The sequence below is a fragment of the Melitaea cinxia genome, chromosome 7, assembly GCF_905220565.1.
Source record: "Melitaea cinxia chromosome 7, ilMelCinx1.1, whole genome shotgun sequence".
Taxonomy (NCBI): domain Eukaryota; kingdom Metazoa; phylum Arthropoda; class Insecta; order Lepidoptera; family Nymphalidae; genus Melitaea; species Melitaea cinxia.
Window position 1 is genome coordinate 12,130,928 of NC_059400.1, and position 26,521 is coordinate 12,157,448.

At 35.9% G+C, this 26,521-nt stretch overlaps 1 protein-coding gene across 1 annotated transcript; it reads right to left on the reverse strand.

Annotated features, from left to right (window-relative positions):
• Window positions 1-125: 125 nt before the first annotated feature.
• On the reverse strand, window positions 126-26,413 carry LOC123654865 (PHD finger protein 14). Its single transcript, XM_045590727.1, has 21 exons — window positions 26,265-26,413; window positions 26,013-26,180; window positions 25,793-25,932; window positions 25,477-25,585; window positions 25,209-25,337; window positions 24,623-24,705; window positions 23,880-24,034; window positions 17,300-17,452; window positions 16,938-17,053; window positions 16,484-16,602; window positions 15,474-15,659; window positions 13,476-13,666; window positions 12,308-12,456; window positions 9,832-9,985; window positions 6,750-7,533; window positions 5,749-5,856; window positions 5,088-5,162; window positions 4,867-4,875; window positions 2,203-2,330; window positions 922-1,030; window positions 126-131 (listed from the first exon to the last, which is right to left on the reverse strand). Exons 1-21 carry the CDS (start codon window positions 26,272-26,274, stop codon window positions 126-128), a joined length of 3,081 nt encoding a protein of 1,026 aa, XP_045446683.1. The 5' UTR covers window positions 26,275-26,413.
• Window positions 26,414-26,521: the final 108 nt, after the last annotated feature.

Sequence of the window (26,521 nt, forward strand, 5' to 3'; positions counted from 1 at the left end):
ATTTATTGGTGTAATAGAAACAAAAATTAATATCATTCATTTCTTATTCAAGCGTATAACAAAAGTAAAAATCTATGAAAATTTGAAATAAGCACAATTAAAAATAAATAACGCACAGACAATCGTCACATCTAAAATAAAATTTAACTTAATTTTTAAAATTTTTAAAGTATAAATATCAATGTTGGATGTTAGGAACAAAATTTAAAAGTTCCAAATTATTTATGTAAATATTCTGTTATGAGTTTTAAAAATAATATTATGATATTTTATCGTCTTAGTGCTGTTTTAATGAGAGACGAAGAAGCGCTTTTAAGCAGCAAAAATAAAAATAATAATTAGCAATACAGCGCGTCTACGTTAAAAACAAATTGCGAGCTCGAGCGCTCAGTTATAGCTCCTTAAATTTGATTATTTAAGCATTTTTTACATTATATTATAATTATTCACACCAATTAACATAAAAGCCATAATTCATTAGAAAATATTAAATTATTATTAATTTAACGAACATGAATTCTGTCTATATTCTCTTAGAACATAATATAACAGCATTTTCTTTACTTTTTATTATACCCTAAATTAACTTTGCCTCGCGATTTCACGCGCGTTGATTTGAGGAAAAATATAGCCAATACCCTTCCTCGGTGAATGGGCTATCCAACAAGCATTTTTCAATCAAAACCAGTATTTCCTGAGCGCGTTTAAAAAAACCAAATTTACCGTTTTATAATATTAGTATAGATTATGGTAATAGAGAACTTGTTTTAAACGTTATAAGTAAAGTAACTTTGATTCAAAATTACTTACAATCAGTACAAATTTAGCAAAATGCTTGCCAAAAAATTAACAATTGAATAATTTGTCTCGAAAACGTAACAGCATAGTAAGTAAAAAATAAAATATTCCCTAGTTACTCACAGTTGGATCGCAGTCGGCACAGTGCCATGAGTAGCCGCGCTTTTTCGGATTCTTGTTCAGAGGCGGCTCCAAGCACGTGAAGTGGTATCGTTTACTGCATTCATCGCATCTAAACACAAACAACACATTGTAAATAAATTCAACTATTTAACTTAATATATAGGCTATTCGACTCCTGCGTTCCTTTGAATGGGGGGTTCTGTAGGTGTTATAGATCAAGTGTCACGTGAATAACAAAATTTCTGTTTTCGAAAACGTTGGTATATCGTGATTGTTGGAAATGTTTTGCGTAAAGATTAAATTACACTTCCCTATAGTGAAAAATTTATTTCATGAATTGATTTAGTTTTGGAACAAGAAATGTTCTTATTTTAAAGTGTCAGAAAGTGAGCGAAGAGCATTATTTTCTCAATAGGAACAGGGCATTAACGTAGTAAAATTACTTAAGCTTCTAAAACTTTTTAAAATTATTTTTAGAATTCTGTTCCGCTGTTTGAACACGCATCGCTGTTAAAATAGTGGAGAAAGCATGAAACATATCATGTGACTGGATGTGTATAAGGTCATTAATATCAAGACAATTAATTCTTATATTTTTTTATTGCACAACATTTACTAATTTAATAAATTGCTAAAATCCTTTTTCAGGAGCTTCCAATAATAATCAAGTAAGTGTCAGTGAATGTGTCTTAATATAGTTCTCAAATTACGTAGCCTTACGTGCTACGTCCTTCTCCCTCGTAGGCTTTAACAAAATCAGTTTACGGTTCGTGCGGTGAGCTAAGCGATTTCGAGGAGCTGTTAGCGTGTAGATACTTGGAAATAAGTTTTGATTTGTGTGACACAGTTAGTTGTCTCACACACAAACAAAAAATATATATATAATAATCGGTGATCCAGAGCTCCTGGGGTATTGGGGATAGGGTCGGCTTGCGAATCTTATGGTGTTGCGGGCGTCTATGAGCTACGGTAATGGCTTACAATCAGGTGAGCCGTACGCTTGTTTGCCGACCTAGTTGTATAAAAAAGGAGCAACAGTAATAAAAAAATATATAAAACTAGTGCGCTTTTGACCACACGACTGAATTAAAACTTACGAAACGTAACTCTCTCTCTTTCTATTTTCTCTAACTTATATCTCTCGCTCTCTCAACTTCCGTTCGCCTTGCCCGATCACACTTTTCGTAACGCTCTCGTCACGCATTCACCAGCTTACTCTCCGAGTCAAGCGCGCGTAGTTTTACTTCAGAGGGGTCTAATATCCGAGTGCACGGCAAGTACCTGACGAGGTTGCCGGTGTCGCCGGGCTGCCGGCACACGTCGCAGTGCGTGAGCGGCGCGGGCGCGCCGGCGAGCGCGGCCGCCGCGCCGCCGCCCGCCGCCCGCCGCGCGCGCCCGTCGCGAGAGCGCTGCCCGAACCGACATTTACTTAGCGGTCGTTAATTATGTTATGTTTTAACTGCTTTTTAAAACCCTTACGGTGATATGTGGGAAGGTTATACTAACCTACTCAAAAATCACATGATTTTTTTTTGTGCTGATTATATATATTATCTTTAAATGCAGGCATAATTTGATTAAATTTTGAAAAAAAAAGGCATCGTGATACAAATTTCTAGGCATATAAAAGGGTCGCCGGGTGCTTGATGTTTGTTTCTTCCTCCTTGTGATATTTCGTAATACTTATTGTTCCCAACCTCGCGTAATTAATAGAAGACCGTTTTTTTTTTTTTTGTATAAAATACACACATGATCGTCTGTTCCAAGGGTAAGCAACTTAATGCATGTGTTATAGGTACCACCCGACTGATATATATATACATGCATTTTTTTCGATAAACACATATATTTAGCACATATGCAAGTAGATATATACCACTCAGACTCAGAGTGGGAATCGAACCCACAACACTCGGTGCAGAAAGCAGGTTCACTATAAACTGTGCCAACGGGTTAGTAATAATTAATTTGAAATAACCTGTAAAATTCCACTACCCTTGTACCCTCCCATTGTCCCTGGTAGTAAGCCCCAAAATTTATATTATTAACAACCTGTTTTAAATTTGTTACTTTTAATTTTAACTCTCACGTTAATGTTCGGTAATATATTCTTCTCGCAAGAGATTTAATCTTTAATATTATAGTGTTATAAAAATTAATATTAATTTTAAATTTATACATTTAATACATTTACTCGATTATAGTATAATTAATATTATTGTTAAAAGTAACAGACGTTTTTTATGTGATAAATAGATTATTTTATTTACTTAAAAAAACTCTCTGGTATATATAGTTCAATAACATATATAAATGTTCTGCCAATCATTAACAACACTGAATATAAAATATATTACGCTCTTATTATTTTCAGATAAATAATTGTTGTGGCCAATATCATAAAACATAGTTTAATTATGAAGTTGTTAATATAAACTGTGTCTTTTTAGTTATAGGCGACTGTTAGGATGTATCAGCTATAAATACAGATCATTTTATCTATATAGACTTTTTATCTTTTATATACCTTTATAAATCTCATACCTTTATCAAGAAACAGTGAAACAGACCTAATAAAAAATATAATAGTATTCTATCAAAAAAAAAAAAAAAAAAAAAAAACACAAAAGTATATTTATTTATGGCGAAATATTTTTTTTAAACTGTGTCTCCTTTTATTTCGTTCACGTCATCATACGTGAAGCGATGACAAAAGAATACAGACCCCAAACTTTTGCAAATGTTAAGTCATTTTTCTTTCATTCGTTGTTTTTGACATATGAACAACATTCAAAGTTTAGACATTACAAGCATCTAACATAATAAGAATTAAAGTAAAACTTTATAAAAGAATTATCAAAAATTATTATATTTTAGAGAACGAAGAATTAATATTATGGTATTTTAACTCATTTTTGTTATTATTTCAATACGAATTTATAATTATATATGTACAACTGCAACTGACACTTGTAAAAGTATGAAAATTACCTTTGGTTTCGTTACTGTTACCGGTTCAACCGATTTTTCCTCCTGTGTGGGAAGCTTGGAAATAATTGATTAAGTTTTTATATCGTAATTATAATTTTATATTCATTTATTTTTATTTTATATAATTATTTTATACATCTGTTTAGTCAGAAACACGAAAATAGAACCTGAATTTATTTTTATCATCAGTTTGGTTGAAATAAAAATAGTAGAACATAAATACATACAGAGGCCTAAGACTATAGTCTCTCGAGTTTATCGCTGCACGTATTTCTACTTTTCTTTGTATTATGGTTATTAATTATTGTGTTTTAAATTAATCTAATTTATAGTATGTGCGTGTAGGATTATTCTGGAATATGTTTAATACAAATGTTTGTATTGCTTAAAAAATTTATTAAACAAATAAATCGTCACCTCAGTAAGTACTTCTTAATTGAAAACAATCGCAATAAAATTCTAATTTTACACACTTTGTACGGTAATAAATCAGATATTTATATATAAGCTAGCTGTGTCCGCGTATTAAAATGACACATGCACTAGTTTTTAAGATCCTCCAGCAATACAACTGCGAAAACCGCATCAATTTTTTTTTTCAGTATTTTGCGTGATGCGCGGACAAACATATCGACAGACACAAAAATTCTAAAAATAATATTTTTGGCTTCGATTGACCCTATGAAGACCTCTTCATTAGGTTATACACAATACATTTTTTTCTCAAATATATCCCCATGTACAGACTTATACAAGTTACAGTAATAAAAGTACAGATAATTAAATATTATTTTAAACATACACATTTTAACAATATCTACACGTAATCTCCGACATTTTATATACACATTTATGTGTAGCAATAAAATGATTCAGCCCTAATTAACGTGTCCCATGTAAATGAATGGCCTCTTGGACTCCCTCGCGCCCCACTCACGCCGCAGTGCCTGTCTAGACAAGTTCCTTGGAAGAATGTATAAATATGTCTTTACATAGTGGGAATAATATCACAAAATCACGTTTATTCAAATTTTATTGTAATATATCATAACAGTTGTTGCTTAGATATAATATATACTAAGTTATATATAGTACATACATTTTAAATTCTTTCGGTTCTACGTTCGTGTATCAGATTATGTATTAAGTAATATTTATTCTGTCTATATACTCACGGATGTGTCAGCCAGTGGGTCAAGTGTAGTTGGCTCCTCGGGGAGCGGGGACTTGGGCACTTCTTGCTCTACTTGCTACGAACAAACAAACAGATTTATACATTTTTATGTAAAGACATACAAATAAATAACTATGGTAAATTTATAAATTTTTATTTTTCTTATATAGAATATTGTTAGAATAGAATTCGATTTATAATCACAAAGTTGAAGTAAAATGACATTACAACGGACAGTGAGTTTCAGATATTTTTAATTTCAAATTACGTGAGACCTTTGAATAATAAAAATAGGTAATTGATTTGTGTTATTTAATATTTAACGTTATAACTGTAACTTCAACTTACACAAAATTAAGGGTTTACCAAAAATAAATGTTTACACTGACTACCAAAATCTAAATATACCATATTATGTATATTTAGATTTTGGTATCTGTATTTAACATTCCGAAGGATGACTAGAGTTTACTCCTTTAGAATGATTACCACTCTCTCGCAAGAGACGTTGGTTCCACACGACTACACTCCACTAATTAATTTTTTTTAATTTAATTTTTTTCTTAATTTTTTTTTCCATCTCAACCCGTGGTGGGTTTTAAATTGTTTCTTAAGCAATAGACTTTATATATCATTTAATAATATTTGTGTATCCAGCAAACCTTTGATAGTTTTTTAATGACGGCTGGTGGAGGCCCGTCGTTGCTGTCAGTGGGTACGTAGAACATCTGCGTTCCCAAAGATCCGTCCGGCTTTGGAATAGGCTTGATCTGAAATATTTTACTATGCTGTAACATCAATTTTATGAACTACACGTCTATCACACCTGTAAATTTTACTTTATATCAGGGATATTCCGGTATGGGTTATTTACCTTTATAAAACGGTACTTATCGAATCAAAATTACGGTAAGAGAATCATTCGGTAACCGAATCATATCGGTAATACAGTATCGAAATAAACCGGTAGTAGGCATAACGTTCGCGTCGTAAGTTTAAGCGGGCAATTCCCGTTCTTGTAGCTGCGCTGCGCTAGCTCGGATTGCGGTCCGAACGTACACCATATCTCTATCTCATTCGCTCTCGTGTGTTGCGTGATTTTACTTAAAACTTATTTATTTGTGATAGACGACAGGCCGCGGGCGTGGCGCGAGCAAGTTTTCATCTCTTTTTCGCGTTAATGTTTATATTGCCTATAACGAATAATTCAAAACAAAAAACTTAATTACTTTCATAGTTAAAGAAGCCAGTCTTATGAAAAACCAAGCATTATCAATAAAAGCAAAGGAACATTACAGATTCTTCATTTTAAACGATGGCTCACAGATTTTGTCACCCTCTGTTACTTCTCCGAATCATTTAAAACCGAAATACATAACGTTATATTTCGGTATTACAGTTTAATCGGTAACCGTTTTATTACGGTTTTGGAACCGAAATAAAACGGTAACCTTTTCAATCGGTATCCGATTCATACGGTAACCGTTTCAAACGGTTACCTTTATGAATCGGTTTGGCGAACCCTGCTTTATATACGAAAAAACGAAAAGAAATACCTTACAAGAAACTCTTGTAGTATGCAAATTTTATATTTATATTTTTCGGAATAGTATATATCTATATAGAGTAGTTATTTTTATATTTTTAAAATAGAGATACAAACCTTGATAGTGATCCTAGGATGTGGCGGCTCAGGGTTCTCCATGTCTTGCGTCTTCTTCTTCCGCTTATGTTTGTGTGACTTTGACGGCGACCGCATAAGATCTGGCGAATATCGTGACCTGTGCTTTTCCTTCCTTCGCTTCCTATTCGCTTTGTACATCGCTATGTCTGACGATAAATTCGCTAGAGTATTCTCTATCGAACTCTCGATCGCTTTGCTGTCGCGTTCCTTTGAATCGTTGAGGAGTGCTGAAAATGATAAATTTTGGGAGTAGAAACTAGACTCTTTAGGCGGAGCGACGTTCGCTGAATCGTTCGAATGTTCGTTGTGGGAATCGTTCGGACTGTCCGCTACTATGGGCGTTATCGACATGAGCGGCGTGTTTGTTAGTATGGGCGAAGTGAAGCTACGTTTATGAATCTTTTTCATCGATATCTCACTTTCGCCGCCCGACGTCGAGGAGTGGTCCTTTTTAGACTTTGCCTTTTTATCCTTCTTCGGTTTTATTTCCGAACTTTCGTTTCCGTCGCTGCTGAACTCGAACGGTTTGATCGTCACTTTTATCGGCGAAACGTTCTCGGAAGAAACACTCAGTTTAGATTTTTCGACTTTGTGAATTTTTTCCGGTTTAGGTTTCGGCGGCGAATTCGGGACGGAACCGGGGCTCTGCGGCTCGGATATTATCGCGCCGTCTTTGCTGTAGCGTATGCGCGATCGACGCGGAACTTTCTTTTCCAGCACTTCGGGCTCGGAGTCCGATGTTTTGTCACATTCGGAACATTGCCTGGCAATGAAAACATACTTATTTATATCAATTAAACATAACTAAGCAATTCAAGGCAAAATGCGTATTTAAGTTTCATGGTTTAATTTAAAATAATCATTTAATTTTTATAACTTAACAAATAAGTATTTACAGATATTATTGGTGCAAATCAATTGTAAATATGTATAATAATATTATTATATATAAAATATGTAATATTTACACACACGCATAAATTACAAACGCTTGCAGTGAATTAGATAATTCATTTTTTGTCGTCTTCGTGAGTAACAAAATAAACATAATCACGAAAAAGAAATAGCGGTCCGAACTACGCTGGGTTAGCTAGTCTATTATAACATAAAATTATATATAATAGCCAGTTTAATAGAAAAAATGTCAAAATAAATCTCAAACAAATTACTACTTAGTGTCCCAGCAGGGAAATAAATCACGGTACACAAGCAGAATAATTAGGGCTCGGCCATTATTTATATATCGTTTTTTAGCGCTTTTTAATTCCCTAGTTCCCCATCTTATGTATTTATGGGTAAAGTATATTGAAATTCTCATCTTTATATACAAGTATGATTTGATTAAATTCTGGTGAGTTAAGCATCGCGATACAAATTTCCAAACAGACAGACCAAGTGTAGCGTATTTGTTCGCACGAAAAACGATTGTGTAAAATCGTACGAAAATAAAAAAATTATGTTGTGTCATGGAACACTTCGAAGAGTATAGAAGCAACACAATTTGAAAAAAAAAAGGTTGAATTTTATATATATTTTCAAGTTTTTGATTTTTTATTAATTTTGTTGATTTGTTTTTAATTAAGTATATAAAAGTATTTAGGAAATTTAGTATTTTAGAAAATAACAAATACCGTAAAATAAAATAAATCAAACAAAATAATAAAAATTCAAAATATTAAGTGAAATAAAAAAAGTCTTTATTTATTTTAGTCGACAGTATAAAATTGCATTAATAATTTTAAAAAAAGTTTACTAGTAATATTACAGTTTTACAAACGTCATATTATACAGTCGGGTGACTGATATTACGTCACTTCCGTTATATATTTTCCTTACGGTTTAGTATCATATTTTTCTCAGTTCGGTCGCCCAGTCAAACGTCAGGCCTGCCGTAAGGAACTTCGTTCCGCTACTGCGCGCGCACACCGCGCACTCGCGCGCCAGCGATACACGTGCTATGTTATCCGGCGCTCTCACTCACCAGCCGTAGAGCTTGCTCTTCTTGGGCGGGCGCGAGAGCGGCGGGCGCAGGCAGTGCAGGTGGTAGTGCTGGCGGCACGTGTCGCACGCCGCCATCAGCGCCTGCTCGCTGCTGCGCGCGCACACCGCGCACTCGCGCGCCAGCGATACACGTGCTATGTTATCCGGCGCTCTCACTCACCAGCCGTAGAGCTTGCTCTTCTTGGGCGGGCGCGAGAGCGGCGGGCGCAGGCAGTGCAGGTGGTAGTGCTGGCGGCACGTGTCGCACGCCGCCATCAGCGCCTGCTCGCTGCTGCGCGCGCACACCGCGCACTCGCGCGCCAGCGATACACGTGCTATGTTATCCGGCGCTCTCACTCACCAGCCGTAGAGCTTGCTCTTCTTGGGCGGGCGCGAGAGCGGCGGGCGCAGGCAGTGCAGGTGGTAGTGCTGGCGGCACGTGTCGCACGCCGCCATCAGCGCCTGCTCGCTGCTGCGCGCGCACACCGCGCACTCGCGCGCCAGCGATACACGTGCTATGTTATCCGGCGCTCTCACTCACCAGCCGTAGAGCTTGCTCTTCTTGGGCGGGCGCGAGAGCGGCGGGCGCAGGCAGTGCAGGTGGTAGTGCTGGCGGCACGTGTCGCACGCCGCCATCAGCGCCTGCTCGCTGCTGCGCGCGCACACCGCGCACTCGCGCGCCAGCGATACACGTGCTATGTTATCCGGCGCTCTCACTCACCAGCCGTAGAGCTTGCTCTTCTTGGGCGGGCGCGAGAGCGGCGGGCGCAGGCAGTGCAGGTGGTAGTGCTGGCGGCACGTGTCGCACGCCGCCATCAGCGCCTGCTCGCTGCTGCGCGCGCACACCGCGCACTCGCGCGCCAGCGATACACGTGCTATGTTATCCGGCGCTCTCACTCACCAGCCGTAGAGCTTGCTCTTCTTGGGCGGGCGCGAGAGCGGCGGGCGCAGGCAGTGCAGGTGGTAGTGCTGGCGGCACGTGTCGCACGCCGCCATCAGCGCCTGCTCGCTGCTGCGCGCGCACACCGCGCACTCGCGCGCCAGCGATACACGTGCTATGTTATCCGGCGCTCTCACTCACCAGCCGTAGAGCTTGCTCTTCTTGGGCGGGCGCGAGAGCGGCGGGCGCAGGCAGTGCAGGTGGTAGTGCTGGCGGCACGTGTCGCACGCCGCCATCAGCGCCTGCTCGCTGCTGCGCGCGCACACCGCGCACTCGCGCGCCAGCGATACACGTGCTATGTTATCCGGCGCTCTCACTCACCAGCCGTAGAGCTTGCTCTTCTTGGGCGGGCGCGAGAGCGGCGGGCGCAGGCAGTGCAGGTGGTAGTGCTGGCGGCACGTGTCGCACGCCGCCATCAGCGCCTGCTCGCTGCTGCGCGCGCACACCGCGCACTCGCGCGCCAGCGCGCCCGCGGCTGCGGACCGCCAGCGTTACACGCACACGCACTCGCACACGCACACATGTCATGGTCATATCTGTGACGTACGACTGCTACTACGGTAGGCGACTTAATGCTTGCCTTTGGTAATAGCCGATTCATATAACTTTTTTTATGAATATACAATATATAGAACCCACAAATGCCGGAGATAACAAGGCCACTATAAACTGCGATAACGAACCAACCAAAACACATACATACTCGTCAACTTTGGTGCATGCGTGCGAGTGTATGGCCCGTTCGAATGACTCCTCGTTTATGATCAAAATATAGTGACAGACTTTATACACAGAATATAAGACGAACTGTAATTGTTCAATCTTATATACTCGAAAATAAATTTATTACATCATTAGATCTAAAAAAAATGCTAAATAAAAAGAGGAGTCTAGATTTGTCAATTTCATTAAGAGCCATTTCACAAAAATCGGTAACAATCCGCGAAATTGTAATATTTTGACGTCGTTAATCTCAGTGTTGGATGCAATAATGTAATTTATATTCTTGAAATATAATAGAGCAACCTTTGTTGTAGTCGATAGTCAGATCAGAATTTTGATTTATATTATGTGTATAAAATTATTAATCTTTCCATCAGCCTCCTCCCTGGGTAAACGGTCACAATGTATACTTTGAAGTCCTACTTTTCAATAACCTCTACGTTGAAACCAGTTTAAAAAAATACGTAATATGTGGAATATAATTTTGTTGAATAATAGAATAGAGTTTTATTCCATTTGTATCTCTATTAAAGGATAAAAAAAAAATTAAGTTACGAATATTTTCCAAATAAGTATAATTTTAAAAGCGATATTTTTCTTAGAAAACTAAGAAATTTTAACGAACTATCTTCATCAAAGTAAACTTACATCATTAAGGAATACAAAAAAATAATAATTAAAAGATGTAATCATTTTTAATACATTTTATATTAAATAATAAAAAGATAGTATATATTACCACGCATCAAGCCCAGTAAATCAGTCGAGCGCTAGCGCTCTTAGAGGTAAGGTCCACGCCAAATTCTGCGCAGCCGTCTCTTTCGCTCACACGCGCCAAGCGCCTGTTGTTATAGCGGATAAACCGCATTTGATACTTTCATAATAAAATATAAAGAAAATAAACATATTACGAAAATGACTGTAAAATAATATAATGATAATTTCTGTAAACAAATGTATAATTTAATTTTCTTTTCTCACATTATTAATACAAATAGGCATTTCAATTTGTTTATCTTGTTATTTGTTAATTAATATGTTTGTCAGTGTCGATGTCATAAAATGCTATTTTATTAATATCGTAAATATTAGATTCATTCGTAAACTGAAAAAACTAAATCAATTAAAAAAAAAATTGTTTCATTAAATTGATTTTTTATTTTTATTTTAAATTTATTGACTGTTGTTATATAACATACTTGAAATTTTTAACAAATTAATTATGTAAAAAACATTTTATACCATAGTTATTAATTTTTATTATACATTAGAAAATTATCAAGATGGTCTCTTGGTTGTCACACTATACTTACTAGCACAAAGATCGCGCGGCTCGTACGACTCGCGCGATGCGACCAAATTTACCTAAACTTGCAGAGCGTAAAATTGTGAAATGGCTCTTAATAGTCTGACATATAACGGTAAAATCAAATACGCATTCGCATTCAGTCTATAACACCCCACTGTTGGGCATAAGTCTCTTTGTCCAAGTAGGAAAAGAATTGGAGCTTAATCCACCATGTTGCTCCACTGAGGGTTGGCGTATATATTTCCCTACTAGGAATAACGATCGCTATCATGTATTTATGATAACAACCGGGACCGACGGCTTAACGTGCTCTTCGAGACACGATGGGGAGACCTACAAAAACAAACATCCAAACCGGAAAGAAATATTAGTACAAATACAAATATCCGCAAATTGTCGGTGTTTTAGACGAGCACCACTACACCAGAACGTTTGTTAAAAACAAATATAGCGAGTACAGCGAAACAAAAAACAAATACAGCGAATGTCAATTCCGTAGGTATAAAAGAAAGTTATTTAAACACGAATTGACAAATATTCCAAATAATAGATTATCATGCACAATTATATTAAAGATATACCGACCTTCTAACGAAGTAGACAAAACTTTCCCTTGGCGAGCGTCCGGATTATCACTAAGAGGAAAACCAACGCCCATCTTAAGTGCAGCCGCGGTGGGAACAGATATCGACCTGCTGGGCCGCCCACCATACAGTACGCCGTAATAACATGCGCTTCATTCCTCTCGGTTACAGGACGATAATTGAATTAAACTGTTCAGGGCCCTGATATGCTATGACGGTGGTAAATGTAGTTACACATTCCACAATTTGACTAATTTAAAGTATGACAGCACTGAGTTTTAATTACGAAATTGCAATAAAATTATCTAATTTTTACTCAAGGCCCTTGAAAACTCTTCAATTTGCCGTCCTGTACAAAGAGCTATTTGTTTAGAAAAAATCAGCACTTACTGATTTAATTTAAACAAATATAACACAGTAAATTAATATGTTTACAATAAAAAAAATGAAATAGTGTTCAAAACCCAATTGATCTATTTTGATTATATATTTATACATTAATGCATGTTCATCGGTAAATACAGTTAGTTGTTTTAACTAGCTGTTTTTTAGACAGCTATCTCTAGTATTAATTACTAGAAATAGAATTTTGTTGTAAACTTCATAAAAATTTCAAAAGTCTACCTTATAGCAAGCAATGGCAGAGACAGATAGGTTATTGATACTTGTCTCAAACAAAGCATTCAAAACTCTTGTCGTTAACTCAATTTATCTCATAGTACTGGGATGTCTTCTCCCGTTTGTGTTGACTTAGACCTAGTTTTATTTTTATTACTCGTATAGAGATAGAATTATTTTTTTACAAACACAGAAGGGGTGTTAAAATACATCTTATTTATATAAATATTCATTAATTTTATATAAATACTCAGGGCTAAAATCGAACCCACAACCACCGGAGTAGAAAACGGAGTCACTGCAAACTTAAATCAACGAGTTACTCAAAAATTATAAAAGTGCCAATCGATGATCAAACATTTAAGAATTTTGCCGCTTCGATACTAATACTCTCATTTAAACGGGATTTACCATAATTTCCATTTTGACATTTCCGATATATTTTCATTGCAGACGCCATGATAATCGCGTATCGCCAAGTCCCGTTTAAAAGAAAGTACAAAACTTTAAAATAAAAATAAATAAAACTTTGAAAAAAAATAGTTCCATACCGTTTGTGCAACTGTTGCGGCGTCACCTTGGGCGTAGACCGCGTTACGACAGGCGGTATCAGAGGCTTGTCTTCCATGATGGCGGGGATCGTTTTCTTCGGCGATACAGCTATTATCGCATCGTATATCTTTTGTAGGCCCTGTCGTGTTGACGTGAGCTCAGCCAAAACGTCTGTATTCTCTTTTGAAGCCTATAATTGAACATATATATTTTTTTTAATATACATGACTTTTGTATTACGACAAAAATTAAGTTTAACTGGAGTCATAGTGCATACACAATATAGCCCCGATCTTGCACCCTCAAATTTCCATCTGTTTTGGTCACTTCAGAATTATTTTTGTCGCGCTTTTGTACAGAAGTCATAAAATTTACAGCACCAGAATCCTGTCACTACCTTACGAGGTAGCGGCAAGTTATCGAAAAAAAATGGTGCATATGTACGAGGGAGCGTTTTTATGTTCGCGGAATGAAGGGTAAGGGGTTGAAATAAAAAAACCAAATTATTTTTCCTTTTCAATATATTCACCTGCAAGACGGACACATTTTTCAGATCTTTCAATTAATTTATTTATACTCTCATAAAAAATGTTTTATCTTTGTCCTCAAAATACGCTAAAACTGCCTCCTTAACTTCATCATCGGTGGTAAATTTTTTACTCCGCAGCTCTTTTTTTTCATTTTTGGAAAGAGGTAATAATCACTCGGAGCCAGGTCTGGGCTGTAAGGTGGGTGGTTCAAAATGTCGAAGCCTACTTTAAGCAGGGCAGCCAACGCAACGCGTCTCTTGTGGCAGACAGGCAGCAGCACACCTTTCGTCAATTTTCCCCGTCTTTTCTGTTTAATGGCTTCTTTTAATCGCTCTAATATTAAAGCGTAGTATTCTCCGGTTATAGAAACACCTTTATCTTTATAATCGATCAATAATATTCCTTCTGAGTCCCAAAAGACCGTTGCCATGAGTTTCCCAGCTGACTGTGACACCTTAAACTTCTTGGGGGGTGATGTGCCCTTTTTATGCCACTGTATAGAGTCTTGTTTCGACTCAGGTTCATAATGATGAACCCAAGTTTCGTCTTCAGTAACAATTCGACTCAATACACCATCCTAGTCTTCATTGCAGAGGTCCAAAAATGCACGTGAACACTCTACGCGTTGTTGTTTTTGCGGCGGCGTGAGCATTCTCGGTACCCATCTTGCGCTGACCTTAGTCATGCCAAGATGATCGTGCAGGATTTTAAAAATGGTTGTATCAGATACGCCAACCATTTCTGCAAGTTGTTTCTTGTTTAGTCGAGCATCGTTGAGTACAAGTTTTTCGACTTTTTGGATAAATTCTGGCGTGGTCACCTCGATACTCCTGCCCGGCCTCGGGTCGTCTTCAAGGGATTCCCTTCCCGTTTTAAACAAACTGTGCCACTTGTACACCATGGTTTTTCCTGGATAAGAGTCACGGTAAACCGATGACATCTCATCCATTATGGTCGCAACTGATTTTCCTTGCTTGATAAGGAACTTTATAACGGCACGATATTCGATTTTTTCCATATTTAACTTTTCACTCCTGATTATGTTGCTTGGTTGGCGATAGCTCAAAGACTAATAGTCTCATAACAATGAAATCTCGTATTTATACTAATTATGAGTCACTAAACACGTTACGATCCTAATGAGCCTAATCACCCCCCTCCAATTCTCTCATTCCGCGAACTTAAAAACGCACCCTCGTATATATGTATTTTAATTAATGTAAATATTATTCCTTAAAAATTTACCTTCAATTTCTATATAAAATACGAAGAAACTTTTTCTCCAAGCTAATATAAGAATTTATTACAGCATCCGCCCTTGTCTCTTGTCCTTGTGATATTTCGTGATTTTTCGAAACCCCCCACCCCCCCCCCCCTCTCAATTTCGATCCTTACGTGATTAATAACGAATCCTGAATCCATAAAGGCTGATCTCTTTATCTATAATGTTCTAGTAGTATACTTTACCACGTCATAATCCGTCCTAAGTTTCTCGTCGTCCGCCAGAAGCTTCTCGTTTTCTTTTGTGAGTCTCTCTAAAGACTTTCGAAGCGACGTAACTCGCGTGTTCCTCTCCAGGTAGTAGCCGACAAATTCCACTGAGAACGCCGGGGGAACGTGCCAGCGCCGAGAGACGTCCTTCAGTGCTGCCATCTGGTTTATAACGTATTTTAATATAAGCTTACATTACTTCAATATTAGTTATAAATATAAACAAGAACGCAAAATGTGATCGTGCTTATTTGAGGTAAAAATAAAATAAACAAAGTTGAAAAGAGGATAACCAGATTGTTTGTTCTGCTTATCCTGTTGGACCTATCACTTGATATCTTAAGGATCAATATTTGCTTGTAAGATGTACTATTTTTCTGCTTTTGTAAGGATTGTATAAAAGATAATCCCTGTACGACATAAAAATAAATTTCTAGTAACAATCCATTGTATTAATTTTATATTCTAGTTTACCAGTATTAGTGGAATAATATTTCTTTTATATTGGATCTGTGTAACATAATCTGAAATAATTTAGCATTGAAATATTTATTTTTAGGGCCAAATAAATAAAATAAACGCTTCACACTCAACGGTCCCAGTAGTATATAAATATACATATAGTATGAATAAATATGTCGTTCGTGGTTCTGATACGCAAGAAATTTAATCTCAAAATATTAGGAAAATATCGTGAGAAAACAGTTTTGGAGTATGGAAATTCTAACATGTATTGAGTATTGTTTTTTTGAATAGGATAGGGATAGGATTTTTTTTTTTTTGTAGTGTTGTATTCCTGTAATGAGTAAGGTAGCCAGAGCTTTCGTGGAGGGTCGCAAGTAGGGTCGGCAACGCGCTCGCAATGCTTCTGATGTTGCAAGTGTTTATAGGCTACGGTGACCGTTTGCCATCAGCTGGGCTGCTGGCTCGTCTAGAGCGAGCTGTATAACATGTGAGTGTCCACGAGTGGTCCCGGGCGGCCGCACCTGCGCGTCCTGGAACTCGAGCGCGTGCGTGTCCACGCCCATGGCGAGCGCCTTGCGCTGGAACTTGCGCATGGCCGACGCGCTGCTGTACACCATGCGCGCCATCTTCTGCGTCGGCACTGACACACATGTTCATAATTAACAATTCAATACAGACAATATAGCACTAGATATTCATCATCATCATCATCATTTCAGCCTATTGCAGTCCACTGCTGGACATAGGCCTCCACAAGTTCGCTCCAAAAATGGCGCGAACTCATATGTGTTGCCCATAGTCACCATGCTGGGCAGGCGGGCTGGTGACCGCACTAGATATTAACGGTCCGCAATTCGGTATGTTGGATTAAAGGAATATCGACTGATGATCGATGATATTATAAACCTATTTTAAAACATAAAAGAGGGAACTGTCTAAGGGTTTTTGTTTTATATGTAAAAGAGAACATTGTACCCCATGGTGGATTCCTATTTTCCTTCTGCTGTGAATATTTCTTTCTGTACTTGATAAGTTTCCGCTGAATCCTTTTTTTTTCTTCTGCGCTGAGATTATTTTGTAACTCCAATTTCCTGTCATAAAAAAATCGAAATGACAAAATAATATTGTCCATACAAATTATTGATACTAATTAAAAAAACATGAGATTTTCAACTGTGGTACAAGATTACATAGACAAACTGACCATATTAATTTTGAATGCGCTATCGTTTTATTATTATACATTAAGAATACAATAATAATAAAAAGACATTTTATTTTAAAACACTGTACAAAATAATTTAATATTGACTTTCTGCATTAATGTTAAAACAAACCTCTTTTCAGTCCGAAGTTGCAAAGCCAACCAATTTCTCTTCCGTTTCTTTACAAGTGCTTTGTCTGAATGCAAGCGACAATGGGCATAAAACGGGTCCGCTTGTTCAGCTTCTTCTGAGTGAGCTTCTGCCAGTAAACCTTCTCGTTGTCCACTATTAGCGCAAAAAAGTTTGTTTTATAAGTTAGCAGAAGTACATACTTCTTCCTCCTTTTACAAAATATTTATATGATATTGACATAATCAACTGAAGATCCAAAATCATAGAATTGAAGCTTTTTTTATGATTGTTTAGTTTTTTATAATTTATCACTATTAGTTTGTCTTGATAAATATCGACGGGTCCTACGCATAAGGTCGTAATACATAAAAACGTTTTTTACAGGAGAGCCATTTTCATTACCGTCACTGCTAAAGTTCGTTTGAGATACATCTTTGATCAGTGTTTCTAGTTTATATGATCAATAATTCGCTTAAAAATATAATGCCAAACTGTAAATGAAATAAAAATTAATATTTACACAAAAATAACTCATTTTAGTTACTTACGAATTTATACTTATTGCAGAAACGTCGTATCTTGTTGTTACGACCTTATGCTTTCAATCAGGTTGTTATTAACTTTGTGAATAAAGTCGTATGTTTGAGTTACGACGTTATGCTCCGTGTAATCTCTTATAATATCTCTAAGAAATGGGTCGTAAGAAGCTATGTGGTGAACAAAAATCACAAATTTCAGCTAAAATCAACTTTTTAAAATAATTATTACCAGATTTTCTTAGTTCCCCACAGTTTTTTATATAAGAAATAAAGAAAATTAAAACTGATCCATACAAATATGAAGGATAATCATTAATTTGTTAATTAAATATAATTTATTGTTAATAAATTTTTAAACTAGAATCAGCCTTTAGCTGCACTAACAATAAAAATAAAAGTGAATCAAATAAATCTATATTTTGTTATGATAATCCGAAATATCATTTTATAATACAACAGTTAATAGTTATATTTGGAGTGGCGACTGGCGAGCATTAAAGGAGACCTACGTCCAGCAGTTGACTTGTAAGGGCTGATGGATGGATGGAATGCTTATAATCAACTTAAAGAAACCTTAACTAACGAAATAAGCAATAACCTCTGTCTGGTTAACATAAATATAAGGAGTAAAAATATCTTACAATCAAATATATTTATTTATTTATGAGTAAACGAAAACTAGTCAGATGAATGGCTACTGTTCTGCTCTGCACCAATGCTACTGTGTGATAACTGTTGATAAAAACTGTGAAATTCTTGAAGTATTGGACGTCCTTGATAAAGACTTAATAAATCATTAAATTTTGCAGATATAATTGGATATAATTGATCAGTGTAACATGGAACTAAAACTTCTGTATTTAAAATGTTTTCATTTTTTCTTCTCGATGATTCTCATATTATTTTCATCTTTAAAGTGATAACTATAGTTCAAAATATAGGGTTTACTCGACACTATCTGAACTTCTCTAGTTTTACTCCAAGCTATTTTTTGGTTTATTGTATTTGTAGCCGAATTTCTACACATAATTCAATTACATTATAACGGGGAGGGTTAAGTTCCGGCCATCTTACTAAAGCTTTTAAGTTCAAGTTTTTAAGACTTGTGCTGGAGCTAGCCATACATAAATCCAAGTACTTTAGTCAGTGTTTTACTGTTCAGGCTATTAAGTTATGGAATAGTCTGTCCTTAGCCATAAGGGAGGCTAAATCGCTATTGACTTTTAAAAAACACGTTAAAAATCTTATTATTAACGAATTGCTTACATACTTTATAAGTTTATGATAGAATATAATTATCTTGTGCTGTGTGGCTACGGCACTAAAGAATTTAGCCACCCCCTCTCTTCCCGTGGGAGTCGTAAGAGGCGACTAAGGGATAACAAGGTTCCACAACCACCTTGGAACTTAAGAAGCCGACCGATGGCGGGATAACCATCCAACTGCTGGCTTTGAAATACACAGGCCGAAGACGGGCAGCAGCGTCTTCGGTGCGACAAAGCCAGTACTGCGGTCACCAACCCGCCTGCCCAGCGTGGTGACTATGGGCAAAACACATGAGTTCACGTTATTTTTGGCGTAAACTTGTGGAGGCCTATGTCCAGCAGTGGACTATATAGGCTGTAATGATGATGTAATGATGATAATTATCTTATATTTTTATTCTTCTTTTCATTTATTTGTGTATTTTCTATAAGTATTAGAATGTAGAAATTTGTATGTAAGTTTATTATACATCTACACACCTACCCAATTTTGATAATAAGTTTCCTTTTTAAGTCTGGGTTGTCTGGAAGAAATGGCTAATTAGCCATAAGTCCGCCTATTGTACTTCACTATCTGCTTTGTTTGTAATATATTTGTGGTGTACAATAAAGTATAAAATAAATAAATCAATCAATCAAACCATTGCGCAGGGATATATATAAGCTTATTTTTGACATTTCTCTCAATTAAAGCGTAAACGGAATTCGCTTCGATTTGTATATACTCACCCTCTAAAAACCTATGAAATATTGTTATTACCATTTACCATACTTTCTTGCTGCATAAGTATATAAAGCAAACACAATATAATTTCTGTTTTGACCGACACAACTGTTGGACTAAAACCGGAATCCCTTGGCACCATCATTAACTTTAGTTTCAATAAACTTAGATAAACAGCCTGCTACTTCACATGTCCCGTGTTTGTCATTAATCTCAGGCCACATGTAACTATAACCTGCACAACGAGCAAGATCAAAAACAGTAATATTATAAATTAACAAATTTCTTTTATGATGAAATATTCATACATTGCGATGGGGACAGACATAAAATCTTTTGTTAATCAAAACACGCGATAACTATTCTTTCTTCACTATCTATAGCTTCTTTTTTATCATTCTCCTTCATTTCTCTAGTCTGAGTCTGGTTTCTTGTGTAATTTTCTTGTTTTTTTTTTTTATCTTCTTCAGTCATTATATTTTTATTTGTGTAGTATATATGGCATTCGTTAAAGATATACTTTTTCAGTTTATGAAATGAGGTATTAATAAAGTTTTGTTTCATTATATTACGATACTTTCTTAGCTTTGTCGCTTTCTTCGTTATATTTTCAGTAGCACACCAACTCATTGTATAAAGAAAACATTTTTGTGAATGTAAGGTCGCTGTCTAGGTAAATTTAGTAGAATCTTTGCGCAAATAATGGGATTCAATGAGCTAAAACGTTTTGACATACCTTAAAACTTCCTGTTTCATTTCATCGTCAATGACAATAGTTTTGGTACCACCACGCCGATTAGGAGAAATAGACCCACCACCCAAGCACCATTTGGACTGTTCTCTCCCCTATGGAGAGTGTATTAACCCTCCGTTAGTCGCGTGGGGTCTTTGAAAGCCCAGGTGTTACAGAAATGTAAAATTTTAACATTTAAAACCATCTCAGCGATTCAATATTTTGGGTACCCTCCTAATTTGGATTATACTTGCTGCGTATACCCATTAACTTCAATTCGTGCGTAAGTGCCGTGAGATACAAACGTGTTTTGTGCGTAAGGGCTTTGAAAGACCCCACGCGACTAACCGCGTAAGTAAAATTTAATTGATTTTTTTAGATTAGATTTTATTTGTAACATATTTTTATGTATTTTTTTGTTATTTTAAAATTTTATTAACTGGTAAAATGGACGAAGAATAACAACGTCATATATCAAGCTGGTTAGATGATGAAAATAACGATGTTTACGGTGGTAGTAATGATGAAGATGGTGAAGGCAGTATATATCCGGATAAAAGGAGTAAGCATAAAACTGATTCTGAGCAGAAATGTGAAGATGAATCTACAGAATAACATGAGGTATCTCCGGACAAACTGCTTGAGAATTGGGAATCTTTGCGTGAGCATCGTCAGGTTCTGGAATCGTTGGACGAACAGCATGTGTTTTTGGAATCGAATAAACAACACATACATTTGAAAAGTTCGTATAGAGATGATAATGAAGAGCCATTGATAAATATATCGTCACAAAAGTTTTTCATCGTCAAAAAGAGGGAGAGAAATGGGACCTACGAAATAAGTTGCAAATTGATTGATAAATTGCAGTGACATAAAAAAAATTTGAGGAAGACACCTTTGCATTCATCGTCCAAGATCAACAGATCGAAAATTCAAATCTGTTTACCATTATTGTAAGGGTAACATATGCCTAACACGTATTAAAACGGTCTACACCGACTGTGTCCAAAAAGATAATCGGTAAAAAAATGACTGACTTCAATTGGTAAAAGTTTATGTTTTTTTTTATTGGTGTTTTCCAAATTTCACGTAACTGTCTTTGTTATTTTAGTGTTATTGCATGTAGATTTATTAAAAGGAGAAATTCCTGCATTTAGTTACATTAAAACATTTTTTTTTGTGATTGTGATCTCAAGGAGAGAAATTTAGGTTCCTACTTTTAGATTGTAAGTTGAAGGCAGAAATAAAAGAATATTTTACGTAACTCGTTGTAGTTATATTGTAATTAGGTTAATTACCAATAATTTGCTAAGATAGTTAAGAAAATTTAATTAGATAGTTGTTTTTTAGGCTGTTTATTTTTGGGGTCTTGAGAGACCCCACGCGACCAACCGCGTAAACAAAAAATGCGCGACCGACCGAGGGTTAAGAAACATTGTCTTGCAGATCAACACCTTATTAGGAACGTCAGATTTGGGCTCAATACTTAATCGTTTTTTTTCGTCTAGACACAGCATTTGAAGTAGAAGGATACTTAGTGTATCCTAGTTCGGTATGATTGAATCGTCAATCGTATTTAAAAGATTGACCGAACATCGTCTTGTACAAATCCCACTGGTGTTCAGCTTCAAGTGGCGTCGGTGATTTTGAAATCAAAAATCTTATTTTATACAAACACAATCGCTACATTAATCATCCAATTGTAATTGAACTAAAATGTCATTAAAAATGGATTTATAAGCTTTATTGAAAAATCAAAAAATCGTATCTTTATTTCTAAACAAAGCATAAAGTCGTATGACTGTGATACGACTTTGTGCGCTTAATTATCCTTAAATTATAACCAAGCATATGGTCGTAAGTATAAGTTACGACTTCTAGAATAAAACTGTAGCGCAGTATAAAGTCGTAACTGGCACATTGCTAGTGGTGGTCTACGGCGCATACAGTCGTAACATGGCCGAACCGATGTTATGCGCCGGACCGTATTGTTTTTCGTCAAGCCCTATTAAACACTATCTATAACTAATATAGTTTATTCGTTTGATAATTTTATATAGCTAATTAACTACATTTATTAATAATAAAAGTAATATTCGATAAAACTTACCATTTCCAAGATTGTCACCAGTCGTTACTATTTTACTGCTTAGGTTAGGCTTATTTAAGTCTAATTTTAAAATCTTTGACGAACGTACATTACTCATTACATTGGTTTATAATCGCATAAGTGTTAGTAATTAAAATTAATCAAAAACTACAAAGAAATTTGACTTACAGTAATATTATTTTGAACATTAAAAATGGAGACTCCGATCATGTCATACGACGTCGGTACTATGCTCTTAATGACCCGGACACCGTCCAATAGATCGGAGCATATCGTCGCAACTTGCAGCGCGACCTTATGCGCGGAAACGTTTTAATGTTAAGACTATTAGCAATTCAAAAACTTATAATTTATAGAAGATATTAATATTCTGACTTCAGGAATCTTAAATGCGGTTTATTATTGTTCTAATGACACAAAAATACAATTTTGCTCAAAAAACACGTTACGACCTTATGCGTAGGACCCGTCGATATAATCTCTTAATGTACCTTCACAAATATCATGTAATTCAACCTTTTACAATACTGTTAATTATTTGAAGTCCAAATTAGCAAAATTTGTAAGTCATTCAATTTGAAACAAATGGATGTGCATCTGCAGAATGATGATATATTATTTATACCTTATTTAGCTCAACTCCAAAGTCTAAATAAATAATTTTTGATAAACTAGAAGGACTGATGGATATAAGTCATTAAGTTTTCAGTCAATACTTTGATTTTAACGGATGAATTTAGATGAAAGCCACTGTCGTAATCATCCCGTGACCTGGCTTTCGCAATGTCACCAAAGTATCAGGTATATCAAAATAATTACGATAAGTTTCATTAACGACCGCTCTAGTGTAATGGTACGTGTGCAGAGTCGGCGGCGCCTAAACAACACCAACGGTCGCGGGTTCGATTCCCGCTCGGACTGAATTGTGGGTCTCAGCACCGTGCCTCGGAGAGCACGTTAAACTGTCGGTCCCGGTTGTTATCGTGTACACCTGATGGCGACTGTTCCTCACAGTAGGGAATATATCTGCCAAACCAATGTGGTAGATTAAGCTCTAATCCTTCTCCTACATGGAGAAAGAGGCTGTTTAGCAGTGGGATATTACATGTTGAAGCGAAATCTCATTGAAATGAAACTGGTGGATGGCAATCATAAAATTTGTAAAAGGTTCTCATTGGTACACTCTTCGAAAATAAAAGAAAAAGTGACCATGTGACGTGGAAGAAGGTCTTGCAGAGGCCGGCGTCACAGCCCACACAGACGCCGGTGCGCGCGAGCGTCGCGTCCACGCACAGCGCGCACGAGCGCGCGCCCCAGCGGGAGTACGCCATCTCGAACAACGTCACCCCCGACAGCCGCTCCACCTGGAACACGCCAGCAACACATACTATCACTGTTGATCTGAGTTGAACTATTGTAAATTTAAAAAAAAAGCATGCCATATAATAATATTTTAGGATTTTAGGATCAACTTGACTAACTACAAAATATGCATATAGTCAGGTAGCTGACTAGCTGATTAGCTTATGTTAAGTAATTGTAGCTCCCGATAGGTGGGAAATGATTGGGAGCAGAGGTAAATGATCGGAGGCAGTTGAGATGTTATGGTCTGGCTCATTCAATATACAAAATTCAACTACTGTGCTATATCAGTGACATAATTATTCTTGACAGTTAGATTTCTGGACACAAATAACTTCTAAGTCTAGTTCTCCTTGAAATTTTATAAAATAATATATTATGGCCTAGCATTGCAACTAGTGGAACTGCTATTAGCAATATCTCATTCAAATTTAAAATTATAATTAAAATTTCCACATACTTTCATACCCATATTAACCATCTTTAGCTTTTCAACCATCTTCAATAAAAGTGTTTCAATAAAATTAAAAAGTAAAATGCACGTCAAATTATATAATAAGAATTTAGAAAAAAATTAATAAGAAAAATACCTCTGAAAACGCCACTCCTGGTACATAAAGTGCACACACAAGATGAACCCATGCACCTACTTCCGTTTCTTTAAATATACCACCTGTGAAACAAAACATTATTGAAAAAATTCTCAAGTTATCAATCATATCCTGAAACTACTTCAAACACAAAAAATTAATTTATTTATTGATTGACACAGAAAATAAGCTAAAATTACCAGCAGTTACTGGTAATTTTAATTTTAATTTAAAATGGGTTGTCTGGAAGAAATGGCTAATTAGCCATAAGTCCGCCCATTGTACTTCACTGTCTGTAACTATCTTTATGCTTTGTCTGTAATATATTTGTGGTGTACAATAAAGTATAAAATAAAATAAATAAATAATTTTCATCTGTCAAACTGAAGAATCATTATGAGAGTTTATATAATTATATTAAAACTAATGAACTACTATCTTGCTAGAGTTAGTATTTATTTTATATTTATAAATTTTATAATATAATTCATTAATTACATTATTATATTACAAATGACATAAAACCTACAAAGCCACATTAATGATTAAAATAACAAAAAAAAAAACATATACAAAATCGATATACCTTTGTTAGGGCATAGTTCACAATTTGGATCGGTGACACCAGCTTTGCAAGCCTCACAGAACCAAGGCTCTGTTGAAGCAGAACTAACTGTACTTGATTCACTTGTGACATCTGACACTCCATAACAACCTACAAAAGAAATGGTAGTAAGAATATAAAAAAAACTTGAAACACATAAAAACAGCATAAAAGTATTTAATTGTATGAAACAAGAAAATACATGTTGCATTTTCATAAGCGTATAAAAATATTTTTTAATTTCTATTACCTTCGTGAACGGTAACACCACAGCCATCACATTCAACAATCTCGTTGAAATCATCACTCCTCGAGCCAAGACAGCCCGCACATATCAGAACATTTGCCAATTCTGGGAACTAAAACATATACCATTTGTTTTATAAAAATGTCTTAATTGAAAATTTATCTTTGTAGAATAATATTGTTTTTGACAATGAAACAAATTGATCGAGTTAGCAATTATAGCTGTTAAACATACTAACATTGAGTGAATAACAGAAAATTTTCTAGTGTTGATAATTGAAGGCTAGGTTTATACAAATAGCTTTATTTCATAAAATTACCTTGAATTCCTGTTGTTTGGCTTTTTCGAGGAGATCTGCTACACTCATCTCTTCACCGAGTTTGCCTGTTGCATTTTTGTATACATCTTCAGCATCAGATTCCGACTGCTCATCAGAACTTCCACTGTTAGCATTTGCTTCTAAAAGGTAATTAATTGAAATGTAAATATTTCATAGTGAAACTATCTGCAATCAATCAAATTTCAAACCAATGCTATACTTTTTTCATCGTCGTCTGAGTTTATAGAGTAATCGTCACTTTCCTCTGGATGATCTTCTATTCGAAAATCGGAATCATCAGAACTCTCGCCCTCACCAAGATCGAAATCTAGTAAAGACTGCGGTTGTTCTACAGGCTTCACTTTACGCTTTGCAAGACCTCTACTCTCTATAATTAGTAAAATACATTAAAACCGGCGAGGAACATATAGAGACGCACTAGGTATAAACATTCATTAAAACAAACACTTACGATTATTCATTTTATAAAACACGTTTCATTTAAAAATGTTTAAGTCACTCAATATAGTTAGATAATCTAGTTAATTTAGCTTAAAATATTATTCAGTAAGTCTAAGTAAGCATATCACGTTGAATACCTATATTGATAATTGATATATTACATTACTTGGTCTATGTCATAGATCTATGCACAGAGTACAGTAAGTATATGGATCTATGATATTGACCACAGATTAGTATATATGTAGCTAGCTATATAAGTCAATC